This window comes from Propithecus coquereli, unplaced genomic scaffold (assembly GCF_000956105.1).
Source record: "Propithecus coquereli isolate 6110/MARCELLA unplaced genomic scaffold, Pcoq_1.0 Scaffold482, whole genome shotgun sequence".
NCBI classification, from domain to species: Eukaryota; Metazoa; Chordata; class Mammalia; order Primates; family Indriidae; genus Propithecus; species Propithecus coquereli.
The window spans coordinates 1,801,398-1,822,210 of record NW_012150641.1 but is presented as its reverse complement, the minus strand read 5'-3'; the positions used below and the strand labels follow the sequence as shown (position 1 = coordinate 1,822,210).

The 20,813-nt window shown below is 42.4% G+C and overlaps 1 protein-coding gene across 1 annotated transcript in view; it reads left to right on the top strand.

Moving 5' to 3' along the window:
- DNAH2 (dynein, axonemal, heavy chain 2) overlaps positions 1-20,813 on the top strand; it is a 102,793-nt gene that overhangs the window by 10,433 nt on the left and 71,547 nt on the right. Inside the window, exons 5-12 of the mRNA XM_012655607.1 lie at positions 5,340-5,568; positions 6,370-6,480; positions 6,647-6,885; positions 10,389-10,580; positions 12,762-12,967; positions 13,393-13,522; positions 13,788-13,970; positions 14,820-15,034. Coding sequence (XP_012511061.1) covers positions 5,340-5,568; positions 6,370-6,480; positions 6,647-6,885; positions 10,389-10,580; positions 12,762-12,967; positions 13,393-13,522; positions 13,788-13,970; positions 14,820-15,034 — 1,505 coding nt within the window. The remainder of the gene's footprint in view (positions 1-5,339; positions 5,569-6,369; positions 6,481-6,646; positions 6,886-10,388; positions 10,581-12,761; positions 12,968-13,392; positions 13,523-13,787; positions 13,971-14,819; positions 15,035-20,813) is intronic.

Here is a 20,813-nt window from a genome sequence, read left to right as displayed (position 1 = left end):
GTTCGAAACCAGCCTGAGCAAGAGTGAGACCCCGTCTCTACTAAAAAAAATAGAAAGAAATGATCTGGACAACTAAAAATATACAGAAAAAATTAGCCGGGCATGGTGGCGCATGCCTGTAGTCCCAGCGACTTGGGAGGCTGAGGCAGTAGGATCACTTGAGCCCAGGAGTTCGAGGTTGCTGTGAGCTAGGCTGACGTCACGGCACTCACTCTAGCCAGGGCAACAGAGTGAGACTCTGTCTCAAAAAAAAAAATCTGCAAAATACATCTATATATGTATATATATATTTTCTTGATTTCACAGTGTTTGGAATACATTTATAGTTGGATACAAATATTTAATATAAAAGTAGGATTTATGTTAAAGAAAACAACTTTGTTGCAGGCCATGACAGAAGATTTGAATAAATGTTGAGGCTGTTTCTGAGTGGGAGTCTTAATATTACAAAGATCATTTCATCTAAAAAATGTCTCATTTTAATGCAACTCCAGTCACAGTGCCCAAATGCCATAGTCCCTAGATTTCTCGTATAAAAGATTTAAAAATATCTCCAGAAAAAGACATGAAAATAGCAAAGATGATGAAAGAAAGTAATGGGGAGACTTGTGAATATGAAACTGTCTTATTAAACTACAGTCATTAAAACAAAGTTGTACTAGGACAGGAATATATATTATAAGCAACAGTACAGAAATGTAGGAAATACAGAAAATGGAAACTACAGAAACAGGGAAGGATTTTCTGTTAAAAATGGCATTTTAAAATCTGTGGGCAAGGATAGATTATTCAATGAATAGAATTGGGAAACATATGGAACACAAAGTTTTTCAATTAAAAGAATCTGGTCAGCATGGTGGAATACATTCTGAATAGATAACCAGACTTAACTGTATTCTCTTGAGTTAAACTGGCCAATTGAAACTTCCTTAAAAAATTATTACCCTGAATACCCGATAAAACGAACAAAAAGTAAAATGAGCAAAAAAATAAAAAAAAACCAAACCAACCAACAAAAATCACACAAAACCCCCTAAGAGTAAACTAACACGAAAAGAAGCATAATCGAATCTAATAAGCTTTCAAAATGGATGACCAATGAAAAGCATGTGCACAGAGTTGAAGAACCATCCTCCCTACAGACATTGTGTGTCCACAGCTATGTGGAGTGAACCTGAGAGCATTTGACAAAATCTCAAAAGAGAGAAAGATGGTGTGCCCAGCTACTCGGGAGGCTGGAGGATTGCTTGAGCCCAGGGGTCCGAATCCAGCATGGGCAACATAGTGAAACTTTGTCTCTTAGAGAGAGAGAAAGGGAGAGAGAGGGAAAGGGAGAGAGAGAGGGAGGAGAGAGAGTGTGAGCTTAGATGTTTTAACAAAGATTTTCCACTGCCTTAAATTAGCCTTAACCACCTGCCTGTCCCCTGAAACAATTCTCTTAGGCTCGAGAAAAGTGAATAAAACATAAAATACTCAATCCTTTCACTTTAACTTTCAGGGACAAAATAGACTGGTCTCTCACAGTGGGAGGTCAAGTCACCCACAGTACGTTAAAGCAAAAAGAATGAATTCACGTGCTTGCTGCCCAAGCATGAGCAAAATGAAAAGAAATTACATGGCAACTGCAAGCACCAAGGGGAAAAAAGCGAACAAAGCATGGAAAAGAGGAAAACATAGCTAACTGAATGAACACAAGGAGATGCCTTACAACAGCATCACGTTATACTACAACTTAATAAGAATGGGAATGCAATTTTTAAAAAAGCCGACATGAAATAAAATGTGAGAATGAGATAAAAGGGAGATTGCAGATTTTAGGAAATGAATAAAGCAGCATGTTACAAAACTGGTAGATTGGAAACAGCAAGGAACTGAATAGCTATGGCAGAAAATCCTGTCATCAACAGAGGAGAGGCTTGAGGTCATCAGAATGTATGCAGAAGAAAAAGCCAAAGACATTAATGCAATTAGAGAGAAGCTAATAGATATGAAAGACAGACACAGATGATGTAGTGCAGAGAGCCAGCAAATGAAACAGAATATAAATTTAGAGCTAAAATACAAAGAATTTCCCAGAAATGCAGAAGGAGCTGAATCTGAGAATTGGAAGGACACGCTATTATATATTCCACACAATTTGTTACATAAGGTTTAATGTTAATATACATCTTTGTTAAGCGACTAAAATTCAAGGAAATTATTTCTTAGGAACATCACCTATGTGGTATTCTTGCCAAGAATATTTAGCTTGAATCTAATACTGAGGAGACAATCAGATAAATTCAAATTAAGAGACATTTCAGAAAAAACTGGGCTGGACTAGAGAATAAGAAAAAGGCTGGAGAATGGTTTGAAATTGAAAGAGATTAAGGAGACGTGATCATGTACGATCCTGGACTGGCTCCTGGAATTCAAAATAGTCTGTATATTATTTAAAGTATTGTATGAAATTAAATTTTCAGAGTGTGATAATTACAATGTGGGGTAGGTTGGAGAATATCCTCACTTTTAGGAGAGGATAGTGCTGAAGTATTTAAAGGTGTAGTGTCATGTTGTCTGCATCTAACTCAAATGATTCATCAGAGAGAGAGAGCACAAATATGGCAAAATATTAACAATTAGTGAATCTAGATGAAAGGTATGTTCATTGTACTTGGTTTGTAATTTTCTTTCTTTCTTTTTTTTTTTGAGACAGACTCTCTCTCTGTTGCCCGGGCTAGAGTGCCATAGTGTCAGCCTAGCTCACAGCAACCTCAAACTCCTGGACTCAAGCAATTCTCCTGCCTCAGCCTCCCTAGTATCTGGGACTACAAGAGTGTACCACCACGCCCAGCTAATTTTTTCTATTTTTAGTAGAGATGGGGATCTCGCTCTTGCTCAGGCTGGTCTTGAACTCCTAACCTCAAGTGATCCTCTTGTCTCAGCCTCCTAGAGTGCTAAGATTACAGGCATAAGCCACCACACTTGGCCTTCTTGTAACTTTTTTATGCATAGGAATTTTTTCAAAATAAGTTCGGGAAAAAATTAGTTTAGGCTCCTAGTCAAATAACCAAATTATCTACTAGACACATCAAGTTAGTCTCAGACTTCTTTGAACATTTTCTGCAGGAAAAACAGTATGACCCAAGGGTATTATTCCCAGTCGAAATGTTCAAGTATAAAGGCAAAAAATAGGCTGTCATTTTAAGTTTTGAAAGAACTCTATTTTAAAAAAGTAGAAACATCAGTTGCAATGCAGTCAATCAAGAAATGAACCAAATAAAGAACTCAGGAATAGAGAATCAATGAACATTCAGTTCATTTAAACAAAGAACTGATATTAAATAACCATAGGAATTATAGTTATTTATAGAATGTGAATGTTATAAACTTAAACAATGTAAAAATAATACCATAACAAAAATTGGGAAGTGGAGGGAGAATGAGGATGCTAATGCCTTTCAAAGCAGAGTCGATGCTACAACCAGTGAGTACCAAGGAGGGCAGGGAAAGCAGTGAGTCAATAGAACTTAAAATTAAAAGATAGTGAGAAAACTCTTAATATTTTTCATCGTCTTTCTGTCTTACAACCATAGAAAGGGGTCTTTTGGGAAGAAATCTCTCTTCTGGGTAAAGAAACATTTATTTGAAGCTCAACACTTCCTTTACATCTACTTCTATTTCTTTTTATTCTCTTAAATTCAAGTAAAATTAAATTTAATACTTTTAATTAAAACAGCATGACCCTATTTTAAGAAACTCATTTAATTAATTTTATATATGTATATGTCTATACAAAAATGTCTGGAATGATATTTTTTCTAATGTTAACTATTAATTTCTGGGTGGTGGAATTTTAGATGACATTTTTACTGTTATCTTTGTATTTTTTGCATTGTTTCAATTATCTGTAATGGAAATATATCATCTTAACAAAAATTACTATTAAGCTTTTTAAAAAATGGACACAAAATGCCAAGACTTATTCCTGGGTAGTGGCAAGATGCATGATTGTTAATTTCTTCTTTGTGCTTTATTTTTAGTTTTTAAAATTAAATTGTGTAGGCCGGGCACGGTGGCTCACGCCTGTAATCCTAGCACTCTGGGAGGCCGAGGCGGGTGGATTGTTTGAGCTCAGGAGTTTGAGACCAGCCTGAGCAAGCGTGAGACCCTGTCTCTACTAAAAATAGAAAGAAATTAATCGGACAACTAAAAATATATAGAAAAAGTTAGCCGGGCATGGTGGTGCATGCCTGTAGTCCCAGCTACTCGAGAGGCTGAGGCAGAAGGATCGCTTGAGCCCAGGAGTTTGAGGTTGCTGTGAGCTAGGCTGAGGCCACAGCACTCTAGCCAGGGCAAAAAGAGTGAGACTCTGTCTCAAAAAAAAAAAAAATAAATAAAAATAAAACAAAATGATGAAGAATAGTCACGAAAGCACTAAAGGAGGGAAAAAAAAAACAACAGGTGAATCTGATCTTAGGGTGGGAATGGCCCATCTAAGCATGTGGTAGAAAGGACTTTAAAGAATTTTAGAATTTTTTTTTTCTTTTTGAGATAAGGTCTCCCTCTGTTGCTTGGGTAGAGTACAGTGGTGTCATCATAGCTCACAGCAACCTCAAACTCCTGGGCTCAAGCGATCCTCCTGCCTCAGCCTCCTACGTAGCTGGGACTACAGGTGTGTACCACCACGTCCAGCTGATTTTTCTATTTTTTATAGAGACAGGGGTCTTGCCTTGCTCAGGCTGGTCTCGAACTCCTGACCTCAAGTGATCCTCCCACAACGGCTTCCCAAAGTGCTAGGATGACAGGCGTGAGCCACTGTGCCCAGCCAAAAGTATCAGATTTAACTACATGAAAGTTACACATTTCTGAATGTGAACAACAACAAAAACTCACTATAAGCAAAATCAAAAGATAAATGAAAAACTGGGGAAAAAGGATATGGAACTCTACACAATCGTCGTCTGTTACTTCCAGTCCTTTCTGCTTTTCCAGTGGCTGAAGTGCTTCATTCATTCCCTCCTTTTCTACCATTCATCCATCCGACAAACATTTATCGAGCACTACTGTGTGCCAGGCGTTGGACTAGGTTCTGGAGCCAAGTTGGACAAGATACACAGTCCTACCCTCAAGGCATGCTCTTTGCACTTCCTCCCCACATCTCTGGGTATGGAATCTATTATGTCCCTGGAAAGCACAGGAAGCACCTCATAGCACTTACTTTTAGAGAAGGATCAGGTTGCACACTAAGGGGCTGTGACAAAGGACTCAGCCAGGTTTTCATGACTGGAGCCCCAGGTTCCTTTGAATATCATGGCTGGGACTGGAGACTGAACTCTGATCTACTGTATTTCACGCAGACCCAGAATCAGATTGTCTACTTCATTCGCCAAGCACCGGTCCCCATCACTCCGGAGAACTTCGAGGCAACTGTGCAGTATGGGACGGTGCGGGGTTCCTACATCCCAGCCCTGCTTCGGGTGCTCAGTGGCGTCTTTGCCCCTCAGATCTTTACAAACACAACCTGGCCGGAGAGCATTCGAAATCACTTTGCTTCTCATCTGCACAGATTCTTGGCCTGCCTGACAGGTGAGCAGGAAGGCTGCAGTAGCTGGTTTCTCTTTCGTGCACTCCCAACCCTACTGGTTTGTTGAATGGGTGGAGTTGGGCACAGGATCTACCTTTTAATCCAGATACACTTTTCTGCTGTAGAACTGGTTGGCCAGACCTGCTCGAGCTTAGAATTGGAATTTTTTTTTTTTTTTTGAGACAGTCTCACTTTGTTGCCCAGGCTAGAGTGCCGTGGCATCAGCCTAGCTAGCTCACAGCAACCTCAAACTCCTGGGCTCAAGCGATCCTCCTGCCTCAGCCTCCCAAGTAGCTGGGACTATAGGCGTGTGCCATGACGCCCGGCTAATTTTTCTATTTTGAGTAGAGACGCGGTCTCACTCTTGCTCAGACTGGTCTGGAACTCCTGAGCTCAAGGGATCCTCCTGCCTCAGGCTCCCAGAGTGCTAGGATTACAGGCGTGAGCCACCACACCCGGCCAGAATTGGAAATTTTTAAGAGTGCGTGTGGAGTAAGGTGAAATGTAGGTGCTACGGGATGGTGGGGGGACTTGCATGTCTCATGGTAGAGAGTATTGAAGGTGTGGTAAAGACCTTTGACTTTATTTTTTGGCAATTTCTTGTTATACCTCCATGAAGTTTCCCTCTTGCCTTCTGTCATTTCTCCTTTTGAGATCAAAAAAGCATGGGTCAGTTTCTCCTGACTGCTCTCCTGAAATGCATATACTTCCTGGGCCCCCCACCAATCATCAGCCATGACTGATACCGGGGCAGCAAGAACTCCTCCCCTCTGAAAGCTTCCACCGGTCTTTCCTTTGCTTAGACACTCGGTACAAACTGGAGGGGCACACAGTCCTCTACATCCCCGCAGAGGCCATGAACGTGAAGCCCGAGGTGGTGGTGAAGGACAAAGAGCTGGTGCTGCGGCTAGAAAGTGAGTGTGGCTGGCACTGCCAGCATCTGCTGGCGATTGCAGGGGAGAGGAAGGGGCAGCCCAGGTGTTGACAAAGGAGTTGGGTTAGGAGAGCTATGTGGGTGCAGGAGACACCACTGGGGAGCAGTGTGAAGAAATGCAAGGGGTTTTGTACTTTCCCCTGCAGCCTCCATGATCCACTGGACCCGGCAGATAAAGGAGGTGCTCAGTGCCCAGGAGACTGTGGAGACAGGAGAAAATTCAGGTCCTTTGGAGGAGATTGAGTTCTGGCGCAACCGGTGCACAGACCTGTCTGGCATCAGTAAACAGCTGGTGAAGCAGGGAGTGAAACACATTGAGTCCATCCTGCGCCTTGCCAAGTCATCCTACTTGGTGCCCTTTATGAAACTGGCCCAGCAGATCCAGGTTTGTGAGTGGGTCAAAGGATGGAGGCTCAGTAAAAAGTGGGCAATGATTGGGATGATACTGGGGGCCGAGAAGGGAGAGCTACGGTGATCATCGGCAGACTGATCCACCCAGTGTTTGGCCTGGTACTCGTGGAGAGTGTAAAAGTAGAACAACACAGGGTCTCTAAGGGAGTTAATCGTGTAAGTAGGGAGACATCTAGTTAATCAACGAATATATGTTTAGTGCCCTCGGTGAGCCCAACTCTTACACCCCAGCTGAGAAAATAAGATTTTCATAAAATAGGATTGCTAGATGGCATGGGAACCAAAGACAAGCCCACGTGGTTCAGTCTAGAGAGTTATAAAAGAAACACTTTTTATTTTAAATTTTTAAAATTAAACATTTTTAATGGTTTAGAACATTTTTAATTTTATTTTTTAGTTCACAAATAATAATTGTACATGTTCATGGGGTACATAGTGATGTTTCGATACATATAATGTATAGTGATCAGATCAAGGTAATTAGCATATCCATCATATTGAATATTATTTCTTTGTGTTGGGAATGTTCAATATCCTCCTTCTAGATATTTGAAACTATATAATATATTATTAACTATAGTCATCCTACAGTGGTATGGAAGACTGGAACTTAGTCCTCCTATCTAGCTGTAATTTTGTATCCTATAACAAATCTCCCTATCTCTCCCTTTTCTCAACTCTTCCCAGCTTCTAGTATCCTCTGTTCTACTTTTTGCTTCTAGGAGATCAACTTTTTCTTTTTTTACATCCGTGCTGAGATATGCAGAGATCAACATTTTTTAGCTTCCATATATGATTGAGAATGTGCCATGTTTAATTTTCTGTTCCTGGCTTGTTTCACTTAAAGTAATGCTCTCCAGTTCCATCCATGTTGCCATGAATGACAGGATTTCGTTCTTTTTATGGCTGAATAGTATTTCATTGTGTATAATATGCCACATTTGCTTTGCATTTATCTGTTGTTGGACACCTAGGTCGATTCCATATCTTGGCTGTTGGAATAAACATGGGGGTGCAGATATCTCTTTGATATAATAATTTCCTTTCATTTGGATAAATGCCCATTAGTGGGATTGCTGGATCATATGGTAGTTCTGTTTGTAGTTTTTTGAGGAACCTCCATTCTGTTTTCCATAGTGGCTGTACTGGTTTACATTCCCACCAACCGTGCGTAAGAGTTCCCCTTTCTCCATCAGCATTTGTTATTTTTTGTCTTTTTAATAATAGTCATCCTAACTGGGGTGAGATGATACCTCATTGTCGTTTTGATTTGCATTCCCCTGATGATTAGTAACGTTGAGAATTTTTTCATATATTTGTTGGCCATTAGTATGTCTTTTTTTTGAGAGATGTCTGTTCGGATAATTTGCCCATTTTAAAATCAGGTTTTTTTTTTGCTGTTGAGATATTTGAGTTCCTTGTATATTCTGGATATAGATCCCTTGTCGAATGAATAGTTTGAAAATATTTTCTCCCAATCTGTAGGTTATCTTTTTGCTCTGTTGATTGTTTCCTTTGCTGTGTGGAAGATTCTTATTTGATATTATCCCATTTGTTTGTTTTTGCTTTTGTTACCCGTGCTTTTGAGAGCTTATTCATAAAACCTTTTCCCAGACCAATGTCCCGAAGCATTTCCCCTATGTTTTCTTCTAATAGTTTTATTGTTTCAAGTCTTACATTTAGTTCTTTAATCCATTTTGAGTTGATTTTTTATAGGGTTAGAGGTGGGGGGAGTCTAGTTTTATTCTGCATATGGATGTCCAGTTTTCCCAGTACTATTTGTTGAAAGATTGTTCTTTCTCCATTGTATGTTCTTGGTAACTTTGTCAAAAAAAATAATGAGTTGGCTGTAAATGTGTGGATTTATTTATGTATGTATTTTGAGATAGAATCTGGCTCTGTCGCCCAGGCTAGAGTGCAGTGGCATTGTCATGTTCACTGCAACCTCAAACTTCTGGGCTCAAGTGATCCTCCTGCCTCAGCTTCCCAACTAGCTGGGACTAAGGCACTTGCCACCACACCTGGTTAATTTTTCTATTTTTTTGTAGAAATAGGGGTCTTGCTCTTGCTCAGGCTGGTCTTGAACTCCTGACTTCAAGCAATCCTTCTGACTCGGCCTCCCAAAGTGCTAAGATGACAGGCATGAGCCACCTCGCCCAGCCAATGTATGGATTTATATCTGGATTTTCTATTCTGTTCCATTGGCCTATGTGTCTATTTTTATGCCAGTACCATGCTTTTGGTTACTACAGCTTTATAGTATATTTTGAGGTGTGGTAGTGTGATACCTCCTGTTTTTTTGTTTTTGTTTTTGTTTTCTCAGGATTGCTTTCACTACTTGAAGTTTTTTGTGGTTCCATATAAATTTTAGGATTTTTTTCTATTTCTGTGAAGAATGTCACTGATATTTTGATAGGGATTGCATTGAATCTGTAGATTGATTTGGGTAGTATTGTCATTTTAACAACATTAATTCTTCTTCTGATCCATGAGCATGGGATGTCTCTCCATTTGTTTGTATCCTCTTCCGTTTCTTTCATTAGTGTCTTGTAATTTTCCTTGTTTCACATCCTTGGTTAAATTTATTTCTAGGTATTTAATTTACTTTTTGTAGCCATTATAAATGGAATTGCCTTCTTGATTTCTTTTTTAGCTAGTTCATTGTTCATGTATAGAAACGCTACTGATTTTTGTATATTAATTTTGTGTCCTGCCACTTTACTGAAATCATTTATCACTTCTAAGAGTTTTTTGGTAGAGTCTTCAGGTTTTTCTATATAAAAGATCATGTTGTTGGCAAACAGGGACAATTTGACTTCCTCTTTTCCAGTTTGGATGCCCTTTATTTCTTTCTCTTGCCTAATTGCTCTGGCTAGAATAAATACTTTGCTATGACGTGACAAACTGATTACGTTTGTGTTGGGTCACACAGGAGGTAAGAGCGACCTGTATAACGCAGACAGAAAACCTGTCTTCCTAGGTGAAATTTTCAGCTGGGTATTAAGGGAATTGAGCCTTAACTAGCTGGAGAAGTCCAAAACTCTGGTTGAGAGCAGGGCAGTGAAGGGGACTGAGCGACAACCATGTGGACGAATGGGAATGATGTCCAGCCAGTTGATTTACAGCTATGGAGTACCAACTTTGTACAGAGTTCTGAATTCAACTGGAGAAAATAGAGGAATAGACATCACATCTGGAATTGAAGAATTCCCAGTCTGGTAGGGGGAGATTGGATGCACATATGAGAAAAGATGTAAAAACTCTTGTATAGAAAGTAGTAAATGAATCAAAGTTGATATGCACAAACTCTATCCAAGGGGCAGCAGAGATGTGAAATGATTGCTACTGGGCAGGGTTGATGGGAGGGCTTCCTAGTAGAGGCAAGTCAGCATAGGGTGCAAGGTGGGTGAAAAGTCCTTGCTTTGAATCAGTGCTTTCCAGTGGATAAATCCACTCCTGGTTTCTCTTTACTGCCAGGATGGCTCTGGTCAAGCACAGTCAAACCTGACATTTTTGTCAATCCTGAAGGAGCCTTACCAGGAATTGGCTTTCATGAGGCCTAAGGACATCTCTAATAAGCTCCCTAAGTTGATCAGTCTCATCCGCATCATCTGGGTCAACTCTCCCCACTACAACACTCGGGAGAGACTGACCTCCCTCTTCCGAAAGGTGTGTGTATTCCAAGGGTGGGATGGAGGGTTTTAGGAGGGTATCCAGATCTTCTGAAGATGGTGGAATTCACTTGGCAGAAGATCTGTGGGTGGAAAGGTAGCAAGGATTGCCCTTCAGCTCAGACAGAGACTAAAGGCTTCTGCCTGCACCATCAGCTTTAGTGATGCTCAGCGTTGGGGCCTGGCCAGGACTTTTTGTTTCCAAATGAAAGTAGGCAGGAAGAGGGGTTTCAGAGGAGGAGTTGATGGAGCAAGGGGAGGGAGGCAGGAAAGACAGACTCCCAGGCCGGATTCTGCAGAAGGGGGAGATCTTTTCCTCATTTCCCAGGAGTAGATTGCAGTGGGGGTGAAGTGGGTTTAGGAAGGAATGTCAGCTCTTGAGGAGCAGGGCCTGGTGCATTTCATTGCGGTGACAGAGCCAAAGAGTAGGGGAAGGGATGTGGAGCTGAGAGCTTGCTGGGCAGGGCAGCTGAAGAGCTGGGCTGCTGCAGAGTAAGGAGCCACCTAGGACAAGGAGTGGATGAGGAGCCCAGAGGTGCTGGCCCAGCCAGCGGTGGAGGACGGTGGGTGAGATAGGCCTCTGAAACCAAGTCAAGGAGTAGGAGGTCGAGACTTGAGGCTCAGCCAGGGGGATGCAGAGAAGGGGCTGGGTGTAAATAAGGCTGGGCACTGAGGCTTCTGGGATCTCTTCTGCAGATGAGCAATGAAATCATCCGCTTATGCTGCCAGGCCATCTCCCTGGACCGGATCTTTGAGGGATATGTCATCTCCAGCAAGGAGGACCTACGAGGCTGCATCTCTTGTTGTCATGCTTGGAAAGATCACTACCTGAGGGCTGTGCAGATGCATACCCAGTACAGTCTATCTCCCTAACGTCCCATGTATTACCCCCCTGGTCATTCCTGTAGAGGGTAGATTCTGACTCCTTTCGTGTGCACTTTTTTTAGCCTCTGGGTTATATTGTCCTAGACCTAGGAGTTTCTACATCTGGCCACGTTTTCTCTCTGGGTACCGATACTCCAGCTCCTAGCCCCGAGTTTTCCTCACTCTAATAATTTCTCTTCTCTGATCCCAGGAACTCTATCTTGACTCCATAGTCTGAAATTTCATTATGTGTGAATCTTCTCCTTGAACTTAGATGCTATGTCTCCTCTCCAGTTCTTCTCACCTTGAGTCTTTTCCCTCAGGATTCAGGAAAAGTGCTTTTTGGGATCTTGTTTTGTAGGGTTCTCCCTGAACCTAGGGCTCACAGCCTAGCTTTGGATAGCTGGATTCATCCCTCATGTTCCTGCTTTCTGATCCAGTCAATCTTTCTCCTAACACAGGTTCTCCAGTCGGGGCTGGGTCCTAGACCAGACCAGCATATTTGCTCAGGTTGATGCATTTGTGCAACGCTGCAAGGATCTCATTGAGGTGGGAGATTGCTGGGGAAGGAAAATCCAAAGCCAATAGCAGACCCTCTGAATCCACCCCCGCCCCACCGAGGCCCAGGAGCCATGGGGGATGGGGCGAAGGCTCCTATTAAGAGGCTAAGCAGGCCAGGCGCGGTTGTTCACGCCTGTAATCCTAGCACTGTGGGATTGTTTGAGCTCAGGAGTTCGAAACCAGCCTGAGCAAGAGCGAGACCCCGTCTCTACTAAAACTAGAAAGAAATTAATTGGACAACTAAAAATATATAGAAAAAATTAGCCGGGCATGGTGGCGCATGCCTGTAGTCCCAGCTATTCGAGAGGCCGAGGCAGTAGGATCACTTGAGCCCTGGAGTTTGAGGTTGCTGTGACCTAGGATGACGCCACGGCACTCTAGCCCGGGCAACACAGTGAGACTCTGTCTCAAAAAAAAAAAAAAAGAGGCCCTGGAGTTTGAGGTTGCTGTGACCTAGGATGACGCCACGGCACTCTAGCCCGGGCAACACAGTGAGACTCTGTCTCAAAAAAAAAAAAAAAAGAGGCTAAGCATAGATCTTACCACTTCCTGCATAATTAATTGTATGTCCTATCACCACCTCACTCTTTTTGGCTTCTGTTATCACTGCCCTAGTCTCTCATATTTCATCCCAGCAGCCACCTGCATCTGGTTGATTCTCCCTAGTTTTTAGACATTTGAAGCTAAACCAAAGAACTCAGCACTTACAAGTTCAGAAAGGAAAGCAGGAACTCTCACACTGGCTTCTTTTTAGGTATGCGACTGTCAGTATCACTTTGCCCGCTGGGAAGATGGCAAGCAGGGTCCCCTTCCTTGTTTCTTTGGGGCCCAGGGGCCACAGATAACACGGAACTTGCTGGAAATTGAGGACATCTTTCATAAAAATCTGCACATGCTGCGAGCTGTTCGTGGCGGCATCTTGGACGTCAAGAACACTTCCTGGCACGAAGACTACAATAAGTGAGCGACTCCAGGGTCGGGCAGGGAAGGGAGATGGGGAGACCGCATGGGAGGAGTGGTGAGAGTGTAGGAAGGAATGATGAAAGTAAGGACAGATCCGGACAGGGAGGGCAGGACGGAGTGCAGGGGAGCGAGGTGGCTGCTCAGCTTAAGGTTCCAGAGCTACACTTGAATCCTAGTTCTGCCACATACACATATGTGACATTGGGCAAATTACTCCACCAGCAGGTGCCTCCACTTCCTGATCTATAAAACAAAGTGACAGAACCCTGAGGATTAAATGGATTCATGGATGTAAAGCACTTATTTAAATGGCTCACAGGAAGCCCTCTGTACCCCACAGCACATGGGATTCTGACTCAGGGGGTGTACTGAGGGGGCGGGCGAGGGCACCCACGCTTCCACGTGCCCCTCTAACCGTGCAGATTCCGTGCTGCAGTCAAGGACCTGGAGGTGATGACCCAGAACTTGATCACCTCGGCCTTCGAGTTAGTTCGTGACGTGGAGCATGGAGTGCTCCTGCTGGACACCTTCCACAGGCTTGCGACCCGCGAGGTGCGCCGCTCCACCCGCTTCCTCCTAGTCCGGGGTCTCTCATGCTTTCCATTAGCTCCTCCCGATCCTTCCAGACGCATCCTGCCTCTACCTGTGCCCTTTCCCATTTTTGGAAGTGCTGGCTCCTCTTTCCATCCTCTGGTTCCCAGGGCCCCCGTTCCTGAGGAGTGCGACCCCAGCAGGAGTGGAGCTTTCCTCTGGGATGAGTGACAAGGGGGAACCGCCTCCTGGGGCCTGTGGTCATCCTCTCCCTCTCCTTCCTTAGGCTATCAAGCGCACATACGACAAGAAGGCGGTGGATCTCTACATGCTGTTCAATAGCGAACTGGCCCTCGTGAATCGCGAACTGAACAAGAAGCGGCCATACCTGGAGCCGTACATGGCCCACTACTCCGGGCGGGCGCACTGCATGCGGATCCTCCGGCGGCGCATCGACCGGGTCATGAGTGTGAGTGCCCGGCCTTTCCCCAGACCTGTCCTTCGTGAGCTGGGAGCGATGGGAGACGGGTCCAGAGAGGTTCCCTAGGGAGATTTCATGGCCAGCAACCAAATGGGAGGAGGGGAGTGGCAGATGCAGTTCAGTGAGGTGGGCATGGGTTTGGATTTGCAGAGGTGCCCAGTGTGGCTGGCAGAACGTGGGTCATTTTAGGAATTGATATCAAGGTGTAGACAAGGAAAGGTGCCAGCAGAAGAGGAATACAGCGTCACGGTCCAGAGACCTGGACAGGTGAGGCCCTTGTAGGGCCTGATCTCTCTGGAAAAAACAGGCACAAAGAAACAAACAAACAAAAATTTTTAACTTTATGGGAATATAGGTCGAAAGCTATTGAGATTTTGACCTGCTGTCATGTGACTGGTTCTGGGAGAGAATAAGGCAGCCTGTCTGTGGACACTGGGAGGCTCCTTTAGAACTGGTGGGTTGAGACTGGGGCTAGGAAGGGCTGTTACTGGTTTTCAACCTTGGACCTCTTAAAGCCTCCGCCTTCCATGATTTACCTTTTTCTCCCAGCTTTTCTCTTGATCTGATTCCCTGTGCTTCTCTTTCCTCATTTTGACTCACTTTCTCGTGCCTTGGTCTCTTCCTCTCACTTTCTTCTTGGCTCTGCTTTCCCTCTATGTTGTCGAAGTCAATCAATCGCATAGCAAGCCTTATACATATTGTTGGGATGTGTGTGCACATATGTGCATGTGTGTACATGTGTGCACCTGTGTGCAGGTGTGTGCATGTGTGCAGGTGAGAGTGTGGGAGGTGTCAGGGAGCATTGTGTCTCCACCCACTTGTTGTTCTCCCCCTCAGTGTCTTTCTGGAGCTCATTTCCTGCCCCACATTGGGACCGGGGAGGAGAGCATACATATCTATCAGCAGATGGTTCAGGCCATTGACGAACTGGTTCGAAAAACCTTCCAAGAGTGGACATCAACGCTGGACAAGGACTGCATCCGGTGGCTGGATACCCCACTGTTGCGAATCAGCCAGGAGAAGGCAGGCATGCTGGACGTCAACTTTGACAAGTACAGGACCCACCTGGCTCCCTCTCCAACTCTCTCCGACCTTTTGGCTCTTCTTTCCTTCGTCTCGCTCTCTCTTATGTTGTAGTATGTTTGAGATCACTTAATTTTAATTTTATAATTTATCTTTTAAAAAAGCTAATTAAAAACGAAACCCTTAACCTACTGAACCGGTGATGTGGATGTTCTGCCGCTAGATGGCCACGACGGCTCAGCTAAAGCATCCAAATCCGAGCCGTGGTCTGGGCTTTCCTGAGAATGGATGCGGCTGTCAGCTCATGCCCACTCCTACGGCTTTGTAATTAGGACATTCTCATACTATAATAATTTATAATGCAATTAACCCATTAATTAATTTATTCAAAAATATACAGTGAGAGGCTTCCACGTGTTGGGAACGGAGATAGGCACAGGAGATGTATACAATGGCAAAGTCCTTGTGCTAGGGAAGTTAGGCTGTTACTCGGCAAGTCGACACTTCTAGTCCTGGAGCAGGGCTTCCCGTCCACGTAAGATGCAGAAGAGGAAAATAAAGGAGCTATGTAAGGCATCCGTCTGTAGAGATGACAAAGCTTCTGGCGACGTGACAGGTTTTTCCTAATCAGAAGGAAGTAACTTTCCACTTTATTGGTGTTGGCTCCCGCCTGGCATCGGCCGTGCCCTGTGGCGAGAGCTGTTTCCTGTGCTGCTTGGCTGTTGCTGGGAGCCTTGGCTTTCCCTCATAACATGTCCATGTTTGTTGGGACACATGTAGAACGGACTTTGCCAGAGAAGGCCTGTGCGGAGATGGAGTCTCGGACAGATGAGACCACATGTGTCTGTCCTAGGTGGCTGAAGGTGGCCTAACCAGGGAGAGGTGACCCATTATGGTTGAGAAAGGAAGTGGAAAAACCAAGATGGAGAAGCAGTGCCGATGTCGGGCGAGAGGGGTGAGGCAGAGGCGTGGGTGAGGAGGCTGAGAGCTTTGAGATAATGAGGCTTTGGCCAGTGAGGGGTCCTGGAGACTGCCTTTGTGAGTTTCCTGGTTTTGTGAGCTATGACGGAGCATGAAATTGCCTCACAAATCAATGGTAAGATTCTGAAGAGTTAGAAGCTAGGCCAGAGTAACTCATAGTGACGACATTTTCAAACAGATAATGGGGTTGGACCTGTAAGACACATTGTCCCATTGAGCTGGGTACCCCTAAAGGCACTGTATCTGGAGAGCCACTTAGACACCCTTGGAATAATATGAATATGAGCATACTCAGTCCACCAATTGTTCTTTTTCCATGAAACAAAGGATTGTATTCAAATAAGAATTTCATTCAACACTAATGATCAATATTTACATTTCAAATATGAGAGAAAACAAAAGTTGAGACAAGAGGTGAGGAAATGCCATATGTAAACACTTGTTGGTGGCTACTTCTTCTGAGGTCAGCCTGGGGAGTGGACAAAGCATGAACTTCAATGGCTGACAGTCTGGGGTCTGAGCCCTGGAGCAGATCTATTTTGCCACATGACCTCAGACAAGCCACTGAATTTCTCTGAGCCTGAGTTTCCTTACCTGTTTTAAAAAAAACCTTTTCTGAGGTTGTCACCAGTCAAGATGACATGTGTAAAGGTCCTCATAAAGAATAAACCATCGATAAGGATTATTTCCCCTTCAGAAAAATTACCTGATAAAACTTGATGAACACAGTATTTTCAAAATAAATTTCAAAATAAATGGTATAGGTTTTAATTTGCAAAATGTTTTAACCTTTAAGAAGGACTCATATATGCATATGGTATAAAGTCCAAAAGTCACAGAGCGGGTAGGGAATGAAAAGTCTTCCCCGGCTGCTTTCCCCACTGACCCAGTCTCCCTCTGAAGAAAGTGCCAGTGTTCTGGATTCTTGTGTAACGTTCCAGAGATAAGCCTATGTGTGTACACAAGTATCCTTTTTTACATAAACAGTAGCATACTATACATGTTGTTTCGTATATTCAAAATGGTTTATTTAATTTTTCCATTATAAAATTAATTATTGATCATTTTAGAAAATTTTCAAAATGCAGAAAAGTAGCATGAAGAAAAAAATTATCCCAAAGATAACCATGTTTAATGATTTGGGGGATACACACACACACACACACACACACACACACACACACACACACACACATGTATTTTTCCGCTCTGTTGCCTGGGCTAGAGTGCCGTGGCATCAGCCTAGCTCACAGCAACCTCAAACTTCTGGGCTCAAGCAATCCTCCTGCCTCAGCCTCCTGAGTAGCTGCGACCGTAGGCTCGCACCGTGACGCCCGGCTAATTTTTTCAATTTTTTAGTAGAGACAGGGGTCTCCTTCTTGCTCAGGCTGGTCTTGAACTCCTGAGCTCAAGCAATCCTTCTGCCTCAGCCTCCCAGGGTGCTGGGATTACAGGTGTGAGCCACTGCCCCCAGCCTGATTTGGCATATTTTTAAATCACTGTTTTCCCCTCCTATTTCATCTGGTTGTTTCCTTTTAATCTTTTTAATCTGTACTGGGTATTTTTAAACTACAAAAGTAGATATGCACACTGTTAAAAAAATGGATGAAGCAATGTGTAAAGGAAAAAGTAAAAATCCAGCACTCGGCCCCAATCCCTGGAGGTAACCATGATTATCATGTAATCAAAAATATACACTGCACACATGCAATAGGATCACATTATGAACAATATTTTTGCAACTTACTATTTTAAAGGTTAACAATATGTATGGGAGGTTTTTCATTCTGTATGTGTAGAACTACTTAATTCCTTTTCATGGCTTAGAGTATTCCATACTATAGCTGTACTGTAATTTAATCAACCAGTCCACTATTCATAGACTTATGAGTTTTTGTACAATTTCTATAAGGCTTCTAAATATTATGCACTGGAGGATTTCAACTAGTCTTCCTATACCTTGTTCCCTTCCCCCTACAGTGGTATGTTTACCTGAAGTTTAAGCACAGTGTGTCCATCTAGTAGGATAAAAGTAGGAGACAGCTTCTCTGTCTGCTGCAGGCATCTCTTGTCTGGAATCCCTTTTGCATAATCTTTATAGTTGAGCTTAACAAGGCAACTTTGAGCCAAGTATTTATGGCCTGGGTTTATCTGAAACCCAAATAATGGCTAGACACTTCTTCCAGATGGAAGAGGTACCTGTTCCTGTTCTTTGACAATTGTTTTCTAGAGAGATAAAAGATACTTTACATTTTTGTGGTTTTAAGATAAAGCTGCCTCATCCAGTAAATAACAGATGGGAAAGAACATGATCATAGTAAAGGATTTCAAAAAGTCTGGGCTCATCAAACCAGTAAAGAAATCTAAGATAGTTTCAGCTTCCAAAACTTATAATATTAACACTCCAAGGAGGTACAGATAACTTTACTGGGTTTACTCCTTGTGTACAAGGTCTGGTTAAGATTTAAAATAAGCATACTTTTCCAAATGTCCTAATGGTCCTCAGAATTAGCTGACTCTCTCTTAGTCCTGGAGCTTTCCAGTCCTTAATAGCACTTATTTTATCCCACGTGGAGTTTTGTTATCCCACTTTATATCCTAAATATTTGAACTCTGAAACCCAAATTGGCTTTTACCATGTTTTATGGCCTGACCAGCTTTGCAGATTGCACTTAACACAAACGTATTCCAGATGTCATCTGTGCCCTGGCTGAAGAGCTATGTTATCGCTCTGTGTAGAGCAGAGTGAAATCTCCACAGAGCAGGAGAGGGGACACTGTTGTCTGTTCATTTTTTGTCCCTGGGGCTGCCCTCTTCTATTTTCCCCCCCATCAGATAGTGTTTTCTGCACCTGGGCTCAGCACTGAACTCAGCTGCCCCCTTCCCTACCTCTACTGCTGTTTGGGGATAAATTATCAAATATTTTACAAAAATAATTCCCCAAATGGATTTTTTAAAAGAAATGATATTCATTAATAACATAAAATTTGCATTCTGGAAATTTATTGGCAAACTTTTCTGTTAAAGACTAAACATCATGATGAAAAAGGTTCCTCACAGGATTTTCAGGGCAGCATCAGGAAGGCATTTTCCAAATTCATCCTGTTTTGACTAACAAATTAAAATTTGATAATTTGCTTTAAAGTTATTTCAAAAATCTTGCCAAGATGAGAAAATGAAGAGACATTTTGGTACAATGTTGGCCATCGTACGTGCCCAAGTGGGCTTGCCCTGATGTTTATGAACACAGAAAAATTCAAGGCATCCAGTCTGAAGAACACGTGAGAATATGTTTATGCTACTAGAAATGTCTCCGCCTATATTCACACCCCTCATCCTTCCCATGTAGCTATAATATAATTTTTGGTTAAATCGATATTCAGTGTCCATCTTATTTTGATTCTGTTAGTAGGGTTTACTGCCGAGTTAAATAATTTTATGTTGTTATAGCTCTTTCTTTGCTTGTACAATGTTCTGCTCTTTGTGGAATTAATAATTACTTCACAATTTTTGTGAGCACACTGTTCGCTATCATTCATTCTTCCAAACCAACCAATAAAATGCCTTCGAACAGTGCTTTTCCTCATACTCTGACCTGTCAAGTATGTTGCTGGTCTCATGTTTTTCTTAGATCTCTCTGTCCACTGTCCTCCTGCTTTGGTCCAGGTGGTTGGTTTTCAAGGCCTGTTACAGAAGGGTCATCCTGGCACTTCCCTGAGCCTCTTTTCTTGTCTGATTTCCTGTTTCCTTTGTCTTTGTCTTTCTTGGTTTATGCCTTTGTTTTGCTGGAGTGTATCTTTAGTAGCTTCCTGAGAAACAGTGCATGGGAGGTAAATTTTTTGAGTTCTTGTATGATTGACAACAACTGTTTTCTGTTCTCTACTTGCTGGACATTTGACTGGGTTTGGAATTGTATGTTGATTTTTAGTCAATCTCTCGTGATTTTGGCTTTGGCCTCTCTCTTTTACTTTGGAAGCTTTCCAAATGACCCATTGCTTATTTGGATTTGTGAGAGGCTTACTCGATTTGAAGAAATTTTGTCAGTTTCAAAAAAAACCCACCATATTTTAGTGAAGATCATCAAAGAGGGAAAAAACATCATTTCTTGTTCCATAATCTCTTAAAGCATGTATTATAAATAAGTGAGCACTTGAAAATGATTTCATTCATTGGAAGATTCTTCTCCAATAAAGACGGTGAAAATATAATCCTTTGCAACATCTGAAATGTGATATTATCTCCTGTATTGTGAATTCAGTGCTTGCCTGAAGAATAGACAAAAAAAATTCTGGAATTCTCACCTCAATATTCTATCCAAGTAACGTTTTAGCAGCATTCAGAATGCAAAATTTCTTGAGTATGTCTTCAGGTTGTGGAAACTTTTATCCTTTGTGATTAAAAAGTGCAATTTTATTTTAAAACAAAACTCACAGACTTAAAAAATTGAGTGATTTTTATTCTAATTTTTTATTTTTAAAAATATTCTGTATGTTCTTCTGGTATTTTATTATTTTATTCTTTATATTTAGATCTTTGATCCATTTGAAATTTATGTTGGTGTAGGGAGAGAGGTGCAGATTCAACTTGAGTTTTGTATTTTGTTTTTTCCCCCAGATGGCTACAGCCAGTTGACCCAATTTCATTTATTGAACTGCTATCTTCATAGTAAAAAATTCCCAAGTATATTTGTGTCTATTTTGGGACTCACTATTCTGGTATCTCTGTCTACTCATGTGCAGGAACCAAACTGTTTTATTTTATTTTATTTTTTTTTTGAGACAGAGTCTTGCTTTTGTTGCCCGGGCTAGAGTGAGTGCCGTGGCGTCA